Here is a 21,142-nt window from a genome sequence, read left to right on the forward strand (position 1 = left end):
AGAGATGATAAATACAGTTTAATGAACACTTACATTTACTATGTTCTAAAGTGTTTTGCAAATATTAACTGATAGCTTATGAGGAAGGGACGATTATGCTTATTCCATTTTACAGCGAGCACACAGAAGTGGCGGTGAGGCTTAAAAGTCATTTGCCCAAGGTCTCCCATCTAGGAAGAGCTGGATTCAGGACTCAAAGCCAGGCAGTGTGGGTCCAGAGTCCTTGCTCTTGATCATTACTGTGCATTGCCTTTCTTAAAACAACATTATATATACCTACACTAGTGAATCAGGGTGTGATAAGTGCTATTTTTTTTTTTTTTTTTTAAAAAGGAAAGCAGAGGAAACTGGGGAAAGAGGGTCACAGGATAGCATGATCTTTGCAGGGTGGCCAGGGAAGCCTTCTTTTTTTGGCAGAGTCCTGAAGGAAGCAAGGGAGAGGCAGGTGGACATCTGGGGAAGGGCGATGCAGGCAGAGGGAACAGCGAGCACAAAGGTCAGGTGTGTTGAGGCACCCCTGGGAAGCCAGGGTGGGAGAAGCAGAGTGAGTAAGTGGTAGAGGCTGAGATCAGAAAGTGGAAGGCAGCTCAGCCTGAGCTACTAGGATGCAGTTGCCTTTGGATGAGACGTAAAGATTGTAGAAAGAGGTCAGGACTTCAGTATGGGATAATTCTTACCACTGTCCATTAAGTAGGAATTATTAGAGCCAGAGGGCATAGAGGAGGGAAGAAAAGAAAGTGGAGAGTGAGGACACATAGAAGTAACCGTGCCAAAGATTTCACAAGGCAGTAAGGAGCTCATGTTTAAATGTGAAATGCAGACACGAAGCAAGGAAGGTGCAATTCTTAGTGAAATAGCAAAAAAGAGTGAAAGGGTCGCAGCCCTGTTTAGGGGAGGGTATGGGGAGCGTGTGGACATTCTGCTGAAGAAGGTGCTACCCAGGCAAGTCTCTCTCTGCAGGGCACCCCCTAAATTTGATGCTTTCCCTTCATGACAAATATATCCCCAGGTCAGACATCTCTCCTGAACTGGCGTGTCCAGTGGCAGCATGCCACTACCAGGCATCTCTAAACATGTTCCAAACAGAACTCCTGACCTTCCCTCCACCCTATACTTGTTCCACCTGCAATGGTTTTCTGCGAAGTGGACGATGAGACAGGAATTCATGTACCAGTGATGTATTAAGGAGGAACTGGTAGGGTGTAAGAGAAGTGAGGTAAAGAAGGGCAGGAAACCAAGTGAGGGTGTGATTTCAAAGTTCCACAGAGGGTGACTTCATCCTGCTCCCACAGGGAACTCTGGAGTATATGTTACACCTTGGTGTTGGTCTCTAAGGGCTGGGGGAGTAAACTCCTGAGCACACAGAAGCCAGGAAAGGGTCCTCAGAAAGCATAAAAGGGATTCCAGGGGATCTGAAGAGGCCCCTGGCAGAATCCATTCCACATGTCTTCCCCATCTCCGGAAATGGCACTGCCAACCTCTGGTTGCTCAGGCCAAAACCCTGGAGTCATTCTTTTACTGTTGTCAATAATACCTTCATCAGAATGTAATATGAAGGCAGGAATACAGGATGCATATGTTTCCTAAGGAAACCAACATTAAACCTTCAGAAAATACAGCTGAGACTTGGAGTCATTCTTTTTTTGTTTCTGTTTTTGTTAAAAAAAAAAAAAAGTAAAAAAAAAATATGATTCATGTGCCAGGCACTTACCACCACCACCACCACACCCTGCCCATACCCGGCGCTGGCCCGGAACAGAAGAAAGATCTCTGACCTTGCTCAACGTATTGTGGCTCCAGGCAAGGGCATCCTGGCTGCGGATAAGTCCACCAGAAGCATTGCCAAGCAGCTGTAGTCTGTTGGCACCGAGAACACTGTGGTGAACCAGCGCTTCTACCAGGGGCTGCTGCTGAGTGCCGGCCACCGTGTGGACCCCAGCATTGGTGGTGTCATCTTCCATGTGATGCTGTACCAGAAGGCGGATGATGGTCATCCCTTCCCCCAAGTCATCACATCCAAAGGCAGTGTTACAGACCTCAAGGTAGACAAGGGTGTGGTACACATGGAGGGAACAAACAGGGCTGGATGGACTGTCAGCATTGTGACCAGTAGGAGAAAGAAGCAGCTGACTTCACCAAGTGATGATGCCTGCTGAAGATTGGGGAGCATACCCCTTGGGCCCTTGCCATCATGAAGAATGCCAATCAGCTGGCTCGTTATGCCAGCACCTGCCAGCAGAATGACATCATGCCATCGTGGAGCCAGAGATCCTCCCCGACTGGGCCATGATTTGAGGCACTATCAGTATGTAACTGAGAAGGTGCTTGCTGCTGCTTCCAAGGCTCTGAGTGACCACCACATCTATGTGGGAGGCACTTTGCTGAATCCCAATATGGTAACCCCAGGCCACGCCTGCACCCAGAAGTTGCCTCACGAGGAGATTGCCATCGCAATATCACAACCCTGTGCCACACAGCACTCCCTGCTCTCCCTGCTCTCCCTGCAGTCACCTTCTTACCTGGAGGCCAGAGTGAGGAGGAAGCGTCCATCAGCCTCAATGCCATCGACAAGTGGGTCCTGAACTCCTATGGCTGAGGCCTACAGGTCTCTGCCCTGAAGGCCTGGGGTGGGAAGAAGGAGAACCTGAAGGCTGCCCAAGAAGAGTATGTTAAGTGAGCCCGGGCCAATAGCCTCACCTGCCATGGAAAATACACCCCAAGCGGCCAGGCGGGTGCCACAGCCAAGCAGTCCCTTTTGGTCTCTAACTATGCCTACTGAGCAGAACTGTTCTAAGGCTGCCCCCACAACACTCCAGGCCACTGCCCCCTCCTACACTCACTCTTGGTGGGGGGTCCTCATCCAGGGCTCCAGGCTGCTCTTACCCATCACTCATAAGCCCCCTCATGATGTCAGTGCATGGTATTGTCTGTATATGCTAACTCCATCCTTTCCAGCCCACTGCTAATAAACAATTATTTAAGAAAGTGGGAAGAAATATGTGGTAACATATACACAACATATATAAACATCAAATGTTCCCATTTTATCACTGTCAAATGTAATCACTGGTATTAATTACATTCACAATGTTGTGCTACCATTACCACCTGGAGTCATTCTTAACCCTCTCTTTCTCTCACCCCACCCTCCACAGCCAATCCATCAGCCAGTCTTGTTGGCAATACCTTCCAAATTTACCCAGAATCTGAGTATTTCTCACCACCTCCAAAGTGACTACCCTGAATCTAACCATCTTCATTCTTTGCCTGGATGACTGCAATAGAATCCCTACTGATCTCCCGGCTTCCACTCTCATCCCTCTGTGGTTTGTTCTCAATTCCACTCCTTTGTTCAAAACCTCCAGTGGTTTCTCTCTCCTCCCACTCAGAGTAAAAGCCAACGTTTTACAACATTCTATAGGTTCTGCAAGATTTGCTCAAACACCTCCCTTCTCTCTCTCTCCATCCAAACTCTTTGACTCATTTCCTCTTTTTTTTGCTGTTCCAAGTGATCTACTGCCTCAGGGCCTTTGCTTGTCTTCTCTGCCAGGAATACTCTTTCCCTAGATATCTTTAGCCATAGCTTCCTTCTTCACTTCCTCTGGGTCTTTGCTCTGATGTTGCCTTCTCAGTGGGGCCCCTGCCCTTCCCTGCTCTGCCCAGTAACTGGAGGAAAGGTCCCTAAATATCCCTTCACCCGGGCTTCCTTACCCTCAGGCTTTGGATTGCTTTGGCCAATAGGAAGCACTGCCAGGAGATGAAGGGCAGGAGAAGAGAGATGTTAGGGTATTTTCCCCTTGCCCTCCCTGACCTGCTGTGGGCAGTGGCTGTGTCCCTTGTGAACCACAGGGGCCCTGGGGCCAGGTGGTCCTCTTCAGTCCAGTTCCACCAACCTCGAATGAGGTCCTCCCTCACCCTTCAGCCCTCCAAGTGATAAGGTCATCTACTGCCGCTTCTCTGGTGCCTCAATACCCTTGTTAGTTCCTGAACCCTGCCCACCTCTTCATTAAAGAGCTGAAGCACCAGAGCTGGGCTCCGTTTCCTGCTAGACCCTGACTGAAATACCTTCTGGATCATTCTATTAGCAGTTTCCAGACCCACCACCCACCCTGCGGAGCTGCGCTCACTATTCTGGCTCCTACACAGCACAATTCACCATCTAACATATTCTGTATTTACTTAGATATGATTTCCCCCTAACCTGCATAGTCTGGGATGGAAACTCCGAGGGTGCAGGGAAACTTTCTATTTTGTTCACTGTCGTATGCCCCCGCGCCCAGGCCACGGCTTGGCACGTAGCAGGCTGTCAGCAAATATTTGTTTAATGAATGGATTAATGAATGAACGACAGATAAGGGGAACTACGAAGACAGCCGTGTGGTCCAAGCGACCGACAAATGAGCTGACTCTTCATTTCTCGCCTCATCTCCCCGCCCCCGCCAGGAATGCCGAGAGCCAGCGAAGGAGGCGGAAATGAGCGCGATCAACAGCCCTCCAGCCGCGTGTTTACTTAATTAGGGCCTGGATCCCGAGGCTCGTTTGTGTTTAACCGTCCGTCTAATGGTTTCATCTGACTCCGCGCGGGCGCGGGGGACCGGGCGAGGCGAGGAGAAGCCCGGCCACCGAGCGGCGCCTGGGGTTTGCGCTACGCGGCAAAGTACCCTGCCCTCGGGCACAGAAAGCACCCCTTGGCCGAGCGCGCGGAGCTGGACGAGCTACCTCCCGCTTTCCCTGCGCGGTGCTCGCCCCCCAGCCCCACCTGCCGGGACCGCTGGCGGGATAACGCAGCGCTCTCCAGATACCAGATGCCAGTCGCTCACTTTACTCTCAGCCGTGAAATCGAAGCATTTCAGCGGTTCTTATTCTCTTAGTTAGAGGACGTGTGTATGTGTGTAGGAGGGGGCTGAGAATGGAGAAATGGCTCACGAGGGGAAAGAAGAGGCTAAATGAGCCGGATCTTAGAGTAATAATACCAGTCGACGGTTGGACACTTGCTGTGTGCCAGATACTGGATTTAGCATTTTAAACGTATAAATTTATTTAATCCTTATCTTCATGTATCGACTCATTTAATCCCGCTCCTTTAGGGAGCCAGGTATGATAACAGTCCTTTTGGCAGATGCAGAAATGAGGCCCAGAGGGGTTATTTCGCTTGCCGGGGGCCACAGCGCTAGTTAAGTGGTAGAACCCAGCTTTGATCCCCGGCGATCCGGCCCCAGAGCCGATGCTCAGGTAGATAGAGGGTCTCCCACGGTGGCGGCAGTCCACCCCGTCGCCGCTGGCCTGGTGGTGGGAAGGATGGGCGGGTCACCACGTTAGCCCAGAGTGCCAAAGAATCTAACATTAAGACTCGAGGCCTCCCCTCAAGCCCCTAAATCTGAGCTGGGAGTAGGGAGGGGCTCAGCTAACAAAAGGGTAGGGCTGGCAGGGAAGGCTCAACTCATTGGGGTAAAGTCTGGCGGGGTGGGGTGAGGGTGGGGTGACTGAGTCTCTGACAGTTACTATGCTCAATGGTCACTTTGTGTGCAGCGCAGAGAGAAAGAGAAGAGGACCGAGGTTCGAATCCTCGGTCAGACGCTTATCTCCCGGGAAGAGCTGTTTTCGAAGGGAGTCTCCGGGAAGGTTGCTGTGCACAGCAAGCACAGATTTACTTAGATTATAGGTATTTCAGATCGATAAAATACCCTTATTTACATTTTATATAAAGTTGAGGAAACGTCGATTATTTATATTTTACTGGTGTGTGTGTGTCCTGGTAGTTGATAACTACCCCCTACCTCGCACCCTTTGGCTTTACCAAGGCTTGCAAACTCTGGGACCTTGGGGGAGTCACTTCTCTCCCAGCCTCCATTTGCTCAGCTGCGAAACAGGAGCAAGCATTCTCCCGCAAGTGGAAGAGCTTTGTAGCAGGTCCTATCCCTGGGGACCTCGCTGGCAGTTTTAAAGCTTGCTTCTCTCCGGGCAGGCCCGCATGGGAAGCGGAGCAAGAGGACAGCCCCCGCAGTGGCCGGGTGTGGGGCGGGCACACCCAGACTCCATCAAAGCTTTGGATAACAGAAACCCTTCGGGGAGCATGAATGGGGCGCCTCTGTTTCCAGTCGGGTCTAGATGCTTCCCCACTGTATTTCCGCTGTAGCCCCAAGGCATAGAAACAGTTTACTTCCCGCTCAGCGGAGGCTAACGAGTGGGTGGGTTTTTGCTTTTGTTCCCCGCCTGGAACCCAAAACCTGAGAGACCAAGGGTGAGTGCCTGCCAGGAGCAATTTCAGGAAAGGAGGGAGAACTCCGGAGGGCACCAGGGAGGGCAGGAGGGGCTTCACGCGTGCCTGAAGCTAGCCTACCGCGGCCCCACCTGCGAGGGGGCGGGACGTTGCGGCGCTGGACCAATCAGCACCTACCTGGGCTCACCTGGCCTCCTCCCCTCGCCCCTGCAAGCCGCTGTGCTCAAAGCTGTGCCGCCAGCTTAGCCAAGCCGAGGCCCACCGTCGCGGCACCCTCTTCACCTCTCTCTCCCGACATGGGGCTCCCTGGTGGGCCCCTAGCGTCCAGTCTCCTCCTCCTCCTCTTCCAGGTACTCCGCTGCCTTGCCCTTGAACCGGCTGAGGCTGCTCCCTGGAGGGCGGGCGGAGTCCGCGCGCTGTGGTGGCGTCCGGGAGGACTCGGGGCTCTACTCTGTAGGGCCAAGGAAGCCCATGAGGTCCCCAGGGTGGTATGCAGGGCCGGGCACACCGGGCGCGCCTGCTATCCAGGACCCACTTTTCTCTTCGTTCCTCAGGTGCAGGTTTGCTGGATGCGGTGCGCGGCCTCCCAGCCATGTCAGGGGGGCTTTGGGGAGACTGAAGTGACCATGGAGGTGGAAGGTGCGGAGCTGGAGCCAGGCCAGGCTCTGGGGAAAGGTAAGACAGCGGGGCGGGGGGTCGCACGTGATCCGCTCCTGTGTGGCCGGGGCCAGGGTGTCCAAGTTGAGACAAGGGACCTCTGGAGCCACCTCGGGTTCTAGGTAGGTGCGGAAAGCCGGCGGCTGGCTGAGAAGGCGGGAGAGCATAGCGCCCCCTGACGTCCAGCCCGCTCCGCGCGCGGCGGCCGCTGCTTACCTACCCCCACCCCTGACCCCCACCTTCGGGAGGGGGTGCGGGCTGGCTGTGCTTCTCACCAGCCCCGACGTGGGTAGCTCTCCGCCCCGACTGGCCTCAGCCGAGGAATGCACCGTCCACATTCCTCCTCCCCACCCCCGCGCAGGTGTGGGGATGAGCGGTGCCCCTGGCCGCCCCCCTTCGCCCCTCTCGGGCCCCTTTTGTGAACCGTGCTTTGTGTCTCCGACAGACAGACAGGGTCTGTTTCTCTTCTCCGCGCTCCCATCCCCCGCCCCTCTCTTCCGCGGCAGCTGCAAAGTACTCTTTAACCCTGCCCTTCCCGGAGGGCTTGCACCTCTGCCGCCTGCCGAGCAAGGGAGCCTGGCACACCTGGCTGGGCCCAACCTGCGCGGGGAACACCGCCTCCACCACCCCCACCCCCCTTCCCCACATCTGGGGCAGGGATGTTAGGTCACATAGTGACCTTGGTGGTGTCTCAAGGTTTTGGGCTACGGGGTGCGGGGAAGGTGGGTGGAAGATCAAAGCACCTTCTTGATCCCTCACTCCTCCCATCCAGGTTCAAAAAAGAAAAGGCGAGAGTAGGGGTCACTTTGGTGCGGAGACTCAGGCAACCGCCGCCTTTTGGGGTCCGGATCTTCCCGTCTAGGTGGGGAGGACAATAGGGCTTCCCCCGAGAGACCAAACCCAAATTCTTTCCTTAAAACGGGGTGCTAAAGCCAGGGTCTTTGGGTGGGGTTCGGGAGGATCCTTAAAACTGAAATTGCTTGAGAATTCACAAGGGCATTTTTCTGGGAGCCGGTATCGACAGTTTATCTGGCTTTTGAAACACTTAAGAACTGCTGCCACCAAGCATTTCTCTGATGTCGCCATCACCATGCCCCTAACATCAGGTACAAATTCTCACAACTTGAGGGCCAGCATGGGTAATGCTGAGAGGACTCTCCTTTGCCTCTCCGAAAGAGAATTAGGGAGTTGAGTCTGTGGAGTCTTTTTCCTCTTCCAAATAACTATGCACATTGACAAAACAATTAACACACAGGCTAGGCCAAGCTCCTTAAACCCTTGGCTGGAGGGAGCCGAAGAGAGGCATTAAGAGGCCATGCCTCATAAACTTTAAATTCTTGTGTGAGGGTTTTTTACTGGCTGACTAACAAACTGCAACTCAGCCAACCTGTAAAAAAGTTAACTTGGGCAGGGCCCCAAATCCAATTCCGGCTCCCTCAGGAAGCTTTTATTGCTACCCAGACCTCTGCCAAATCTAACCCCTTCCCCCATTGTCAAGTTCTCTGACTACAGTCTCGAGAGCAGGCTGTGGCTTTGACTGTTGTCTGTGCCTTATCTTTTTTACTGAAGCAAGAAATAATCAGATTAGCTGTCACTTCTCCACGTTCGAGGTTGTTTGAGGAAAACGATCATCGGGTTTTCAATTTCATGGTCGGGTTGGCGAGTGCTTCCCAGTGACGTTAGGCATTTTAAACCTTTTGAGGAAATTCAGTGTTCTCGGATTTCTGGTTTACGGTTGTGAAAATGGTGTGTTCTGTGCCAGGAACACACCTGGTTTATAAAACAAAGAGAAGGTTAATGTGTTTAGCTCACCTTGAGACTCTGCTGCATAACTGTTTCTTAGACCCGGCTTCCCATGAAATGGGCCTCTCTTTTTCTTTTTCCTTTCTTCTGGACCCAATTGATTCAAATTAATGAAAACACACGTCACCACCACCCAAAAACAACAAAAAGTAAACTATTGGTATTTCTTCTCTATGCTCTCAGAAGCTGACATCTTCCTACATTGCTACCTTCCCCTCCAGCCCCTCATCCTCATCACATAGGAACTGGAGCCCAGATCTAGCCATGTTAAAAGGGTTATCCTGAGGCTACATACAAACTCAAGTTTGGCCAAACCACCAACAGTTTTCTTACTGCTAAGGAACAATTGCCCATGTTGTTTGCTCCTGGGCTATGAATATCTCAGGAATATCTATGAAGTTGAGTTCAAAAAAATAGTCTGGTATAATTAATACCTTGTTTGCGTTTGCATCTTCCTCTTCAAAGTGCTTCTACAATTCTGAGCTTGCCTTCATCCTCCCAACATTCTCTTGAAGCAGGTGAGGTAAATATTAAACAACTTGAGCTCCTAATCTCTGCTTTGGGACTTCAGAAACCCTTTGGCCCAACCCTGCTGCATGTTTCAAAGGTGGAGAAACAGAGGCACAGCTTAATGATGACAACTCAGGTTAAACAGCTCATTGGTTTCACTAAAGGTCATAGGCATGACAGTTACCTCTTGGTATGTGCTCAGGGTCTGGTACTTAATAAATGCCCAATAAGTATTTGCGTGAATCCATGAACACCTCATGAAGGATGACCTGTTCTACAGATGAAACCCAAGTGGTTGTGGCTTCCTGGAAGTCTTATCACTGGCCAGCAGGGATTTGAAGTTTCTGACACCTGAGTTTGTGGTTCTTTTTATTACCAGAAAGTGGAAGGAAGTGGAATGAAGAAGTGCAGTGTTAGAGCGCTGAATCCCACAGCCATCACCCACCACTAGAGCAGTCAGTCATTTATCCCATTTTTTTTAAATCCCTTTTTATTGTAGAGCTTTCCATAAACACTCCTGAAGAAGAACCTGGTTTGAGTACAGTCTCTAAGTGCTGTAGTGATGGGGTTGGGGGTCAGGTGCAGCTAGGATTGACTAGACCAAGAATGAGAGATTAATTTGCAGGGGATTAGAGCAGAAACTCTCCGCACCCCAAAGTCTGGTGTCCAGCCTTTGTCCAAGTGTGGTCTGGAAGCAAAGACAAAGGAGAGGTAGAAGGAGGGAGCTTGAAGAGTATTAGTGCAGTGGTCAGGAATAAGTGACCTAAAGAGAGCTACCCATCTGTAATGGCAAGCAATTGAGAGAGGAGGCCTAATGGCAGTAAAACAAACCCAGCACTTCATCTGGGCCCCTCAGCAGGTTCAACTGACCATTAGTCAGTGTTTCCCTGTGATTAAAAGCTAATGTTCCTCTGCTTTGGTGGGAAACTTCAAAATTCAGTAGTGAATATGACAGCATGAATTAACTTCCAAATGATGTTACTGCTTATTGAGGTTTTGGTGTAAAAATTACCTTTTATTTTGGAGTCCATCCTCTGGGCCATGCCCTTTATATTTCATTCTTTCAGTAAACATTTATTTGGCATGTATCAGGCACTGCTCTAGAAAAGTGTTCAAGCAATGAACAAAATAATAAAAGCCCTGCCCTTGGGGAGCTTACAGTCTAGTGTTAGCTCATTTTGATGCTTATAACTGCATGCAAAGCAGGTGATGATAACTTCCCCTCAGCTGTAAAAGAGCATAAAGTCACTAGGACAGACAGAGCAAGGCTAGGACTTAAACGCTGTTTTTCTGCCTCTACAAGCCAGCATGATTCCAGTGTCCCATAAATCTGCCACTGTGGAATGAATGCTTGGGAACTGGGACTTCAGGCCTTACCAGCTGCCTTCCTGGTTCAGTGGCAGAGTAAGGTTGATTGTCAAAGACTCTGTCCTACATTGCTGTTAGCTTGTGCCTGGGGAGCAGGACTCAAACCTCTAGTCTCCTTTTCCCACCTGGCATGGCACCTTGTTCCTAGGTTACCTGGTGCAGGCTGCCCTCATCTCTGTACTGAGTAAGGAATTTATTGCTTATGAGGAGCAGTGAGTTTTTAGGGCTGGATACTACAGGTCTATAAAGCAGTTGATGGATGATGCAGGAGAAGAGAAGAGGGTCTCCCATCCCCAGATCAGTTGAGACTTCAGTCCCCATTTGGAGAACCACTGTTATTGAAGAATGAGATACATAGAAAGCAGTGCCCCAATTAATAAGTGTGCAGCTCAATGAACTTTGCAAACTTAAAACACCTGTGTACCTAGCACACAGCTCAAGAAACATTTCCAGAATCATGGAAGCCTCCTCCTTTCCAATTTTTACCTTCCTTCCAAGATACTCATGATTCTGGCTTCTGATATCATAGATGAATTTGCCTGTATTTGAACTTTATGTTGGAGAACCATATAGTGTGTCCTCTTGGATCTGGCTTCTTTCACTTCATATTCCGAGATTCTTCAATAATGGCTGTGTTTCCATTGCAGTTGCTTCTTATTTTTGTATGGTATTCCATCAGGCGACTAGCCACATTTTTGTTGATGGGTATTTGAGTGGTTTCCATTTTCTTACTATTACTAATTGCCCTGCTATGAACATTCTTGTATAAGTCTTTTGGTGAACCTGTGTATGTGTATGTGTTAGGTAGATCCCTGGGGGTGCAATTGCTGGGTGAGCTGAGGCTCTCAGGACCACGGCCCTGTACGGACAAATCAGCTTTTCTGTGTCCAGGAGTAGCCAGGGCTCTTCTGGGTCCTACCTCCTCTCACCTCCACAGTCACCTTACTAGAGCCCACTCCTGGATCCCTGCTGGCTTGGCAGCAGCCCCCTCATCTGGCCGGTGAGATTGAGTTCAGCTTCTCTTGGTCTTAGGAATGGCCTCTCCCTTATAATAGAGGCAGTGAGTGTCCAGGATCCAAAGGCCAACTTGACATGGTCATTCAGTCAGCCAGTCTCTGAACATCTACTGAGTGCTGGTGTTCAAAGGTAAGCCAGTTCCTTACCCTCAAGGAATCCCCCAGACAGAGGAGGAAGCAGGCCAGTCACCAGGCAATTTTTTTTTTAATACCAAAAAAAACCCCCAAACAAACGCAAACATTTGTAACTTTTGATCATTCCGTTCTACATATATAATCAGTAATTCACAATATCTGATTGTTATCAGATTCATAACAATAGTTGCATATTCATCATCATGATTATTTTTTGGAACATTTGCATCTATTCAGAAAAAGAAATTAAAAGAAAACAGAAAAAAGTTCATACATACATACCATACCCCCCACCCCTCCCTCTCACTGATCACCAGCATTTCACTCTAAATTTGTTTTAACATTTGTTCCCCCTATTATTCATCTTTATTCCATAAATTTTACTCGTCGGTTGATAAGGTAGATAAAAGGAGCATCAGACACAAGGTTTTCACAATCACACAGTCACACTGTAAAAGCTATGTCATTATACAATCATCTTCAAGAAACATGGCTACTGGAACACAGCTCCACATTTTCAGGCAGTTCCCTCCAGCCTCTCCATTACATCTTGACTAACAAAGTGATATCTATTTAATGCATAAGGATAACCTCCAGGATAACCTCTTGACTCTGTTTGGAATCTCTCAGCCATTGACACTTTATTTTGTCTCATTTCACTCTTCCCCCTTTTGGTCGAGAAGGTTTTCTCAATCCTAGAATGAGTCTTAACTCATTCTAGGGGTTTTCTCAATCCCTTGATGCTGAGTCTCAGCTCATTCCAGGATTTCTGTCCCACGTTGCCAGGAAGGTCCACACCCCTGGGAGTCATGTCCCACGTAGACAGAGGGAGGGTGGTGAGTTTGCTTGTTGTGTTGACTGGAGAGAGAGGCCACATCTGAGCAACAAAAGAGGTTCTCTTGGGGGAGTCATCAGGTAATTTTAATACAGTGACTAGGAATCCTTGTTTCAACAGTTATTGAACACCTACTCAGTACCAAGTGCTGTGCTAAGTGCTCGGGATAAAATAAGCAGGGAACTTATTTTCAAGTGGAAGAAGACAGGCAAAATGAGTATGATATAGAGCATGTGATTAAATGGGGGCGGGTAGGGGCCAAAAAAGAGGGGTCACATCAGAAGTGTTGCTGACATGTTCTTGGAGAAACTGTGAGAAAATGGAGTTCCAGCATCAGACTGGGGAAGAGTTAAGCAAGGGGAGTGGGGCATGCAGGGAGGTGGGGTACGTGTTGTGTTCCTGACAGTGGGAACAGCATGATGGATTCCTGGAACTTAAATACATTTAATCTGGCTGGACCATGAAGTGCAAGGTTGAGAGAGACAAAAAGGAGAAGTGGACAGGGTCCAGTCCAGCTTGGTTTTGTTTCACCCCATAACAGAGGCAGCAAGCTTTTGGGAAAGGCAGAAATGTGGCTGGCATCCCAGTTGTCCCCTGCAGAGGTCAATAGCGCTGATGCTTCTGCTCCACTGTAGCTTCACCTCCAGCAACTCCCCTTTCTGACTTTTCCCAGACCAGAGTGACTTCCTTAGCTGGGTATTCACACACACACACACACACACACACACACACACACACACACACACACACACACACACACACACACACTCACACACACACTCACACACTCACACACACACACACACACACACACACACACACACACACACACACCCATTCATTTAGTCACCAGGCATTGCCAACCCAGGGATAAGGGCTGGCAAGGAAGGGCATTAAAAAAAAAGACAAAAATCCAAATACCATTTATGGAGAGCTTATCGAGTTCCTGAAACTTCACTAAGTACTTTATATACTAAGCCCCCTTAATCCTTCAAAAAAACCCCCCCCCCCCCCCCCCCCGTGAGGTGGGTGGAATTGGCCCCATTAACCAGAAGGTAAACCTGGGCTTGTAACTTTGTAACTTGTCCAAGGTCACCCAGCTCTTAAATGGTGGAGTCAGAATTTGAACCCAGGCCTGACCCCCAAGTGTGAGGTCCTAGGGGAATCAGGGTCGGGGAGGGAAAGAGGTTGCGAGTCCTCTGGCCCCAGCCAAGCTAGAAGATGGGAAATGGTTAACTTCTGACTTGAGCACTTCAAATTCCTGTTCCCTCCAGACACGCCCCAGTTAATCGCTAGGAGCTGAGGAGAGTGGGGTAGGGGGTAGGGGAGGGGGAGCCATTAACCTAAAGAGCAGGGCTGGCCTCCCTTTAGAATGTGGGGGATAGGGGGGTTTAGATACCAGGTCTGATGACAGTTCTTAGCGGAGAATCTGCTTCTAAGCTTCATCTTCTGCCTTCAAGTTTATCTTCTGCCTTTCCTCAACCCACACCTTCCCCCAGCTCAAGGACCACCTCCCCTTCTCACCCCTGTGTTCTTGAGTGGAGGAGCTGAATATGTTCTGCTCCCCTCGCCTCCCCAAATCTGAGCACTCCTGTGGATCTGGGTTACTTGAGTATCAGTAGTCTGCACATTCTCAGCTGACAGAATCCCCTTCAGGCTGATACGAGAACCTGCTGCTTGCTGGGTGCCTGAGCAGAGCCCAGAGCCCTCATCCTGGGGGAAAAAAAGCTGAAGAAACACCTTCCTTTCTGCCTTCACCCTATCTTTGAACTCACAGTTCTAGCTCTAATGTCTGAAGAGAGGGTTCAGGCCAGGGCCACACAGCCAGGTGGTGGGAGGGCCTGGTTCAGTGGGGAGGGCTGGGGGCCCCTAAGACTCTGGGGTGTCTCAGGGGTTCAGGTGCGGAGATGGGGGCTGAGGAAGTACAATCCTGTACCAGCGCCTCCCCCTCAATCTCACTATCCCCATTTTTGCTTGTTTAGGATCAAATAAGATTAGCTTGAAGTTCTAACTGTACAACTGAGTAAAATTTGAAAACCTGTGTTATAAACTGTGTTTTCCCCCCGGGGGTTCTGACTTTAGGGTTTAGCTTTAGGAAGTCTTGGACCCCTGGGCTTGTGTACAAGTGTGCATGTGTGTTTTTCTGAGACAGTTCATCCCCCAAATTTGGGAGCCACAGCACACTCCCACCCTCGCTTACATTGTTTTATAAAGAAGCAGGAGCTAGCAACCAGAGAAGTGGTTTGCCCAAGGTCACCAGGCAGTTCAGAAGTTTTTCAGACTAGTCAAACCCAGCTGTAGGGACAGGCCTGAAGTAAATCTGGGTAAAGGCAGGGGAAATGGGATTCTAGGCCTGGTTTCTCATCCCAAACTGTGGTTTACAGAAAATTATTCTGAGTCCCAGCTCCTCAATGGTGAGCCTCCAACTCCCCTGGGTGTGAGACACACCTCCAGGGCCCCAGTGCTGTGAGGCAGTGAAAGGCCGGTCTCTGAGTTAGAGGGTGTGGATGAGGGGCTTTTACCACCCTGTATGTCTAGCCTAAAGCTCCTTGCCTTCTGAGCTGCCTTCTCACAACGAGTCTCATCTTGTTGTAGCTTTACGGGGAAAACAGCTGCTGTGGGCTTTCCACACACAAGCCAGAACAGGACACCAGGCCCACACCCTGCCCTCTCCCTTTGGAGTCAGCTTCAGTTGAGGCTTCCCACCAGGGCCTCCAGACCTGTTCTTTTCTTGTTTCTTATGGTCTCTTTCTGCTTCTAGAATGGGACTCGAGCATGTTCCAGTGGCTTATCTATGCCTTTAGTCCCCCTGAATTAGTAGTTTGCAGGCTTGACTAATTATCAGAATCTGGGGGGAGCTTTTTATTTTTATCAACCTCCCATATATACTATATTATATAGTTGATGTAGGACTGTTTAATACATGAATATGTATTCACTGTAAAGACAACTTTTTTTTTCAATAAAAAATATATGGTACTTACTATATTACAGATACAGTTCTTAGCATTTTATATAGATTAGTTTATTTAATCCTCATGATATCCCTGTGAGGTAGGCAGTATTGTTACTCCCATTTTGCAAATGAGGAGACAGGCCAGAGAGGTTAAGTAACTTGTCTGAGAACAAACAGCTAATAAGTAGCAGAGCTGAGATTCAAATCTGTTCAGGCTGAGCTTGAACCATGAACTCTTCTGCCTCTTAAGAGAAGCATTTCAGAACTAAACAAATGAAAATCCTCTTCCTCAGTTCTACTCTCAAGGGTAAGCAAAGCTAATGGTTTAATGTGAGTCCTTGAAGACATTTTTCTGCACAACAGGGTTTTTTAAAAACAAGAATTGGACTGTATCAATCCATACAAATGTTATTCTGCAACTGTGTTTTTTAAAGCTAAATACAGTTATATGTTTTAACATATAGATATGATTTTAAATTTAATCTTAGTTTCCAACAAAGCAAAATACTGTGCTAACATTTTTTTTTTATGGCAAACCAACTATCAAGACTGAATCATGTCAAAACTGTAGGAGTACCAGTCAATATTGCTTGCAACTTGCTTTTTTAACTTGGTGAATCATAGGCATTTTTCCAGACCATTAGGGACACATTTTTTTTTTTCTTCAACTGTCCATAGTCTTCCACCTGATGGATATGCCATGATTTGTTTAGTCAAGCTCCTATTTTTGTTCTTTGCAGATGGGGGCTGGGGAAGCTAGTTAACATACGAATTGTGTTTAAATTTTTGGAAATCTATCAGGCATCACCTTCTTAGGAAAGACTGTTACAGAAAGATGGTCAAGTGAATTATTCGCCTTAACCACATCCAGATAAATTGAGTTTTTGTGTTTGAGCACCTTTAAGATAGACTGGGCAGTAAGATAAATAAGGTTACTACTATACCATTTAAAAATAGTTTTCACACGAATCATTGTTTCATTTCTTCATTATTTGAACAATATTTCAAAAACATTTGAAACCACCCAAAATAAAAAATTTTAAATTGTATAATTCAGAAGTAAACTATCAAATTTATTAGCACCAGCATTATTTTACTTGGATGTTGAAAGCTGAAGAATGTGAGGTTCAGTCAAAACAAAAATGCTTTGCTTTCTCAAGTTTTTCTTTAGATTTCAAAATCTAGCTTTGCAGGCATTTTGCTGAATAAAAGTTGAATTCCATTCTTAAAGGGGACACTCGTTTATGATCTTATCCCTCCCCCACCCAAGAGAAACTTAAGGGGTTCTTCTTAAACTCAAATAATGCTGCAATAAACAGCCTTGTTTGGAGCAGTCGCATTGATGTAAAGGATTCTCGAAGACCTGAATTCATAACTCTCATGATTCAATACTTGTGTTCTCATATGAACACATGTGAAATGTATGGGGGCAGGGGGGAGTCTGGAAGATACTTACACTTCACTAGTCTCTCCAGCTATGAAATTTTGACTATTAACAATTTTGGGGGTGGGGTGGGGGTGCATGGTCCAGGAATTGAACACAGGTCTCTTGACAATTTGTTTTTAATTTGAGGAATTTCATTTCTTCAAATTTTGCATACAAAGTGAGAGGTTAATATTTATGGCACAATTTCAAATTTCTACAATTGAAGTTTGCATAAAATGTAATTGTATATAATGTAGAGAGTCCCTGAGCAGGGGTTTCAGAGCCTCTCTGCCTGGGTTTGAATCCATTTGTCTATTCACTGGCTATGAAAACTTGGGCAAGGTTACTTAACCTCTGTGCCTCAATTTCCTCATCTGTAAAATGGAGAAAATAATGGGGTTTCCTGGGCTCTGGTTATGATTAGGTAATTTAGTGTGTGAAACAGCATGTAGTGAATGAATGAATAAATGATAGGTATTAGTGGAAGTAGTAATACCTGTGTTGTTATAGCAGAACTAGTTCCTATGCACCTTTAGGATGGATTCCTAGAACGGAAATTGTCAGGTCAAAGGACTTTCATAATTCACTCAACAATTATTGACACCTGCTTTATGCCAGATGTTGGAAACCAGTGGTGAGCAACAGTCTCTACTTCTTTGCATTATACAAACTAGAGGAGGAGAGGGGCAATTGTGATAAAAAAAAAACACGTAATTACAATTTGTAATAAGTTCTAAGAAAGAAAGTTACAGAGGGCTAGACCAGTTTCTAACAGAGGAAACAGATCTAGTTTGGGAGGGTTGAGGAAAAGTTTCCCCAGGAAGATTATTTTTGAATTGGGGTATGAGGGATTAGGAGTTCACTGGGTAAAATTGGAGTGGTAATGTAAGGAGATACTGTCCCAGACAGAGGGAGCAGCGTCTGCAAAGGTGCTATTGTAATGGGGCTATGGTACATTTAAGAAGAGGACCAATGTGGCTTGATAGTGGAGATAAGGTTGGGTACATTAAAGATTTTGTTTTTTATCCTAAGAAAAATGGCACATCATTGATGAGTTTCAAATAAGGAAGTGGCCCTATTCATTTTCTCAAATGTATCATATTTTTATATTTTAAAAATATCCCTCTTTTAAATGGAGATTTTACTAATTTAGGCTAAAGATGATAGAGTATGCACTAAGGTGATGGGAGTAGAGCTGGAAAAGTATGGATCTTGGTGATTGGCTTGGGAAGGGGTGTCTGAGTGAGAAAGTGCTTTCGTATATCTTAATTGGTTTTAACCAGAGCTTGTGTGTGTGTTTCCATTTTAGATAATGAAAGTTGTAAGGGCTTGCATTTATGGAGTGCTTTCTGTGAAATGGGTTAAAGATTAAGTGACTTGCCCTTGAAATGCAGAGGGGCCAGCCTCTTGAGAACATCAACTAGTTCCATCTCCCTGTCCCATATTATCGACAGCACCTTCCAACATGAAAAAGTTAGATAGGGCATAGCCCAAATACCCCTGAAGAGTGGGAGAAAGATCAATGGTAATGATGGAGTTACACAGAGAGGTAGGGTTTAACAAAAGAGTGTGATTGCTGAATCATTATACTGATACTTCTTTTAGTCTCTAGTATCTTAGAGCAGCTAGAAGTAAAAACCTTAAATCGTGGAATTGTGACCCATACAAACCCAAAATCTGTTCTACAACTAATTGTTGCAATGTACTTTGAAATTTATTGCTTTTTTTATATATGTTATTTTTCACACAAAAAGTTGATTGTGATGATAATTGCACAGCTGTATGATGATATTGCAAAGCATTGGTTGTACATTTAGGTGATTACATGGTATGTGCGTAAATAATATATATCAATAAAAATAAATCATTAGGCTGTGGACTCACTCTGAGGTTAATAAATGATTGTGATGATCAAAAAATTAATTAATTAATAATTTAAAAAAAGATTAAATGACTAGCCCAAGGCTGCAGGATCATTGTCCAGCCTCATATATCCCAGTTGATCACTAGGATCCCTCCTCCAGGGTGGTCCTTGAGTGTGGGAATCAGTGAGCCACCCAGCGCACACCTCATGCTGAGCTCTAAGCTCCAAACTCCCAGAATGCTGTGGCGCCTAGCTCAGCTTGGCTCCCTCCAGGGAGCATAAGGGAGGACCAGCTCCCAAGGGGAAGGAGGAATCTGAGTAAAATAGCTCCATCCGGAGAGCTTTCTGCAGAGAAGCAAAACTCCTCTAGAAAGAACTGCTTTCTTCTTCCTCAGCAACACAGGGGTGGCCTTTTAACTTTTCCGGTCAGGGGAGGGGGAAAAAAATCATAGCATTGCATTCTGATTGCAGATCAAATTTATGTTTACGGTGGAAAAATGAGATAATTAGCAAAATTAAGTGGGCCCATCACCCATAAAGGACTTTAGTCTTTTGAATCTTCCATTCAAAAATGGATGGTGATGATAGTAGCACATTGTGAATGCAATTAACACCATTGAATTGTATAGTCAAAAATGGGAAATGTTATGCTGTATATATGTTATTACGAAAAAATAAAAAAAATAAAAAATAAAAAAGGTTTTCCAAGTTTGTTTCCTTACCTTTTACCTTTCCATCCAAGTACTTCTTGAGGGTGTCTGATCTGAGGGGGAGGGCTGGGGACCCATTGCTTCACAGCTTGCTGTCAGACGTCCCTAATAATCCAGCTGCATCTTCTCACCCTCTGGGTGGGCTTCCCGTGGGCTCGCCTCAGCATGCCTTGCTGCGCTTTGGCCTCTCCCCGACGGGTCTCCCCAGACCAGGTCCTGGTCAAAGGACACCGGTAACCTTGGTTCTCTTTAGCCTGGGAGGGGAGAACCAGACCACCGTCCCAGATACCAGCCCCATTTCTCTGTGCAAGGTTGGAAGTATCGATATTTCATGTTATAATTGTTGGGATCATGCTATAAATGGCTGCTTTGTGACCTGGTTTTTTTTTTTTTTTTTTTTCCCTCATCAGCAGATGGTTTTTCCTTGATTAGGTTTTCTTTTACAACATTAAAAAGGCTATTGGGTGCACAGATGGTTCAGTGGTAGAATGCTCACCTTCCACGTGGGAGACCCGGGTTTGATTCCCAGACAATGCACCTTAAGAAAAAAAAAAGGCTATAGATTATTCATTTGAATGATTAATCATAATTCTACTCTGTTGCAAGTGAGGTTGAGCCTTTTTTTTTTTTAACTGCTTAAACAACAATTGTGAATATCCTTGCAGGTGTGGTTTTGCCACATCTGGGATAATTTCCTGGCACAATTACTGGATCAAAGGGCTTTTTTAAGCCTTCTGAATCACTAATTTATATCCCCTTTATACCTGAACAATATTTAGCAGCACTGATTTCCCACATATTCTATAGCATCTGTCCTTTTCATTTGTATTTCTTAGTAAGTGAATGCTTTTCTGTATATACTTTCACTCAGAAAAATGCCAGACTCTTCTTTCAAGTCAATTCTCATGCTTTCCTCTTCTTCCTTTACCCCAATCCCTTAACATAAAGGAGTCATCATTGTAGGGATACTTTATAAGCTAGATTTGTCCCTGTACCAAACTAGAATGGAGACTTCATTGACAGTCTCTCCCTCCCTCCCGACCCCATCCCGCCGCCCCAACCCACCCTACCCTACCCCTAAGCTGCCTTTGCTGTAACACCTTCAAAGTGGTAATATCCTTCCTTTCTAGTCAAAATACCCAGAGATCAGAGGGTGACTGGCTGAGAGTGATCACCTAAGGTCTTTGTAAGCATTTTCTCCCCAGGTTGATGAGTGGTTTTGCTTTGTCAGAACACGCAATAAGGTTAAATGTTGGGGTCATATAGCACCTCCATTTCATGGCCAAGAAGACAAACCCCTGACCTCAAGGGAGTTCCCTTTAGAGGTATCTAGGCAACTTCACCAAAACTAGGCCTGCAATGAGGAATGAGTTCTCAGCCTAGTAACCATCTGTTATTTAAACATTTTAAAAAATTATTAAATATATCATTATATACAAAACAATATATTTCAAAGTACATTGTAACAAGTAGTTATAGAACAGGTTTCAGAGTTTGGTATAGGTTACTGTTCCACAATTTTAGGTTTTTCCTTTTAGCTGCTCTAAGACACTGCAGACGAAAATAAATATCAATATAATGATTCAGTAGTCATACTCATTAGTTAAATCCTATCTTCTGTGTTATAACTCCTCCATCTTCT

At 46.6% G+C, this 21,142-nt stretch overlaps 1 protein-coding gene and 1 pseudogene across 2 annotated transcripts in view; both read left to right on the top strand.

Annotated features, from left to right (window-relative positions):
• The first annotated feature begins 1,694 nt into the window (after positions 1 to 1,694).
• On the top strand, positions 1,695 to 2,779 carry LOC143658458 (fructose-bisphosphate aldolase A pseudogene; annotated as a pseudogene).
• A 3,634-nt stretch (positions 2,780 to 6,413) lies between these two features.
• CDH3 (cadherin 3) overlaps positions 6,414 to 21,142 on the top strand; it is a 56,189-nt gene continuing 41,460 nt past the window's right edge. For both annotated transcript variants that reach the window (XM_077132835.1, XM_077132836.1), the window contains exons 1-2: positions 6,414 to 6,570; positions 6,775 to 6,895. In XM_077132835.1, the coding sequence (XP_076988950.1) occupies positions 6,517 to 6,570; positions 6,775 to 6,895 (175 nt within the window). In that variant the 5' untranslated portion in view covers positions 6,414 to 6,516. The remainder of the gene's footprint in view (positions 6,571 to 6,774; positions 6,896 to 21,142) is intronic.

The sequence above is a fragment of the Tamandua tetradactyla genome, chromosome 16 (assembly GCF_023851605.1).
Source record: "Tamandua tetradactyla isolate mTamTet1 chromosome 16, mTamTet1.pri, whole genome shotgun sequence".
NCBI classification, from domain to species: Eukaryota; Metazoa; Chordata; class Mammalia; order Pilosa; family Myrmecophagidae; genus Tamandua; species Tamandua tetradactyla.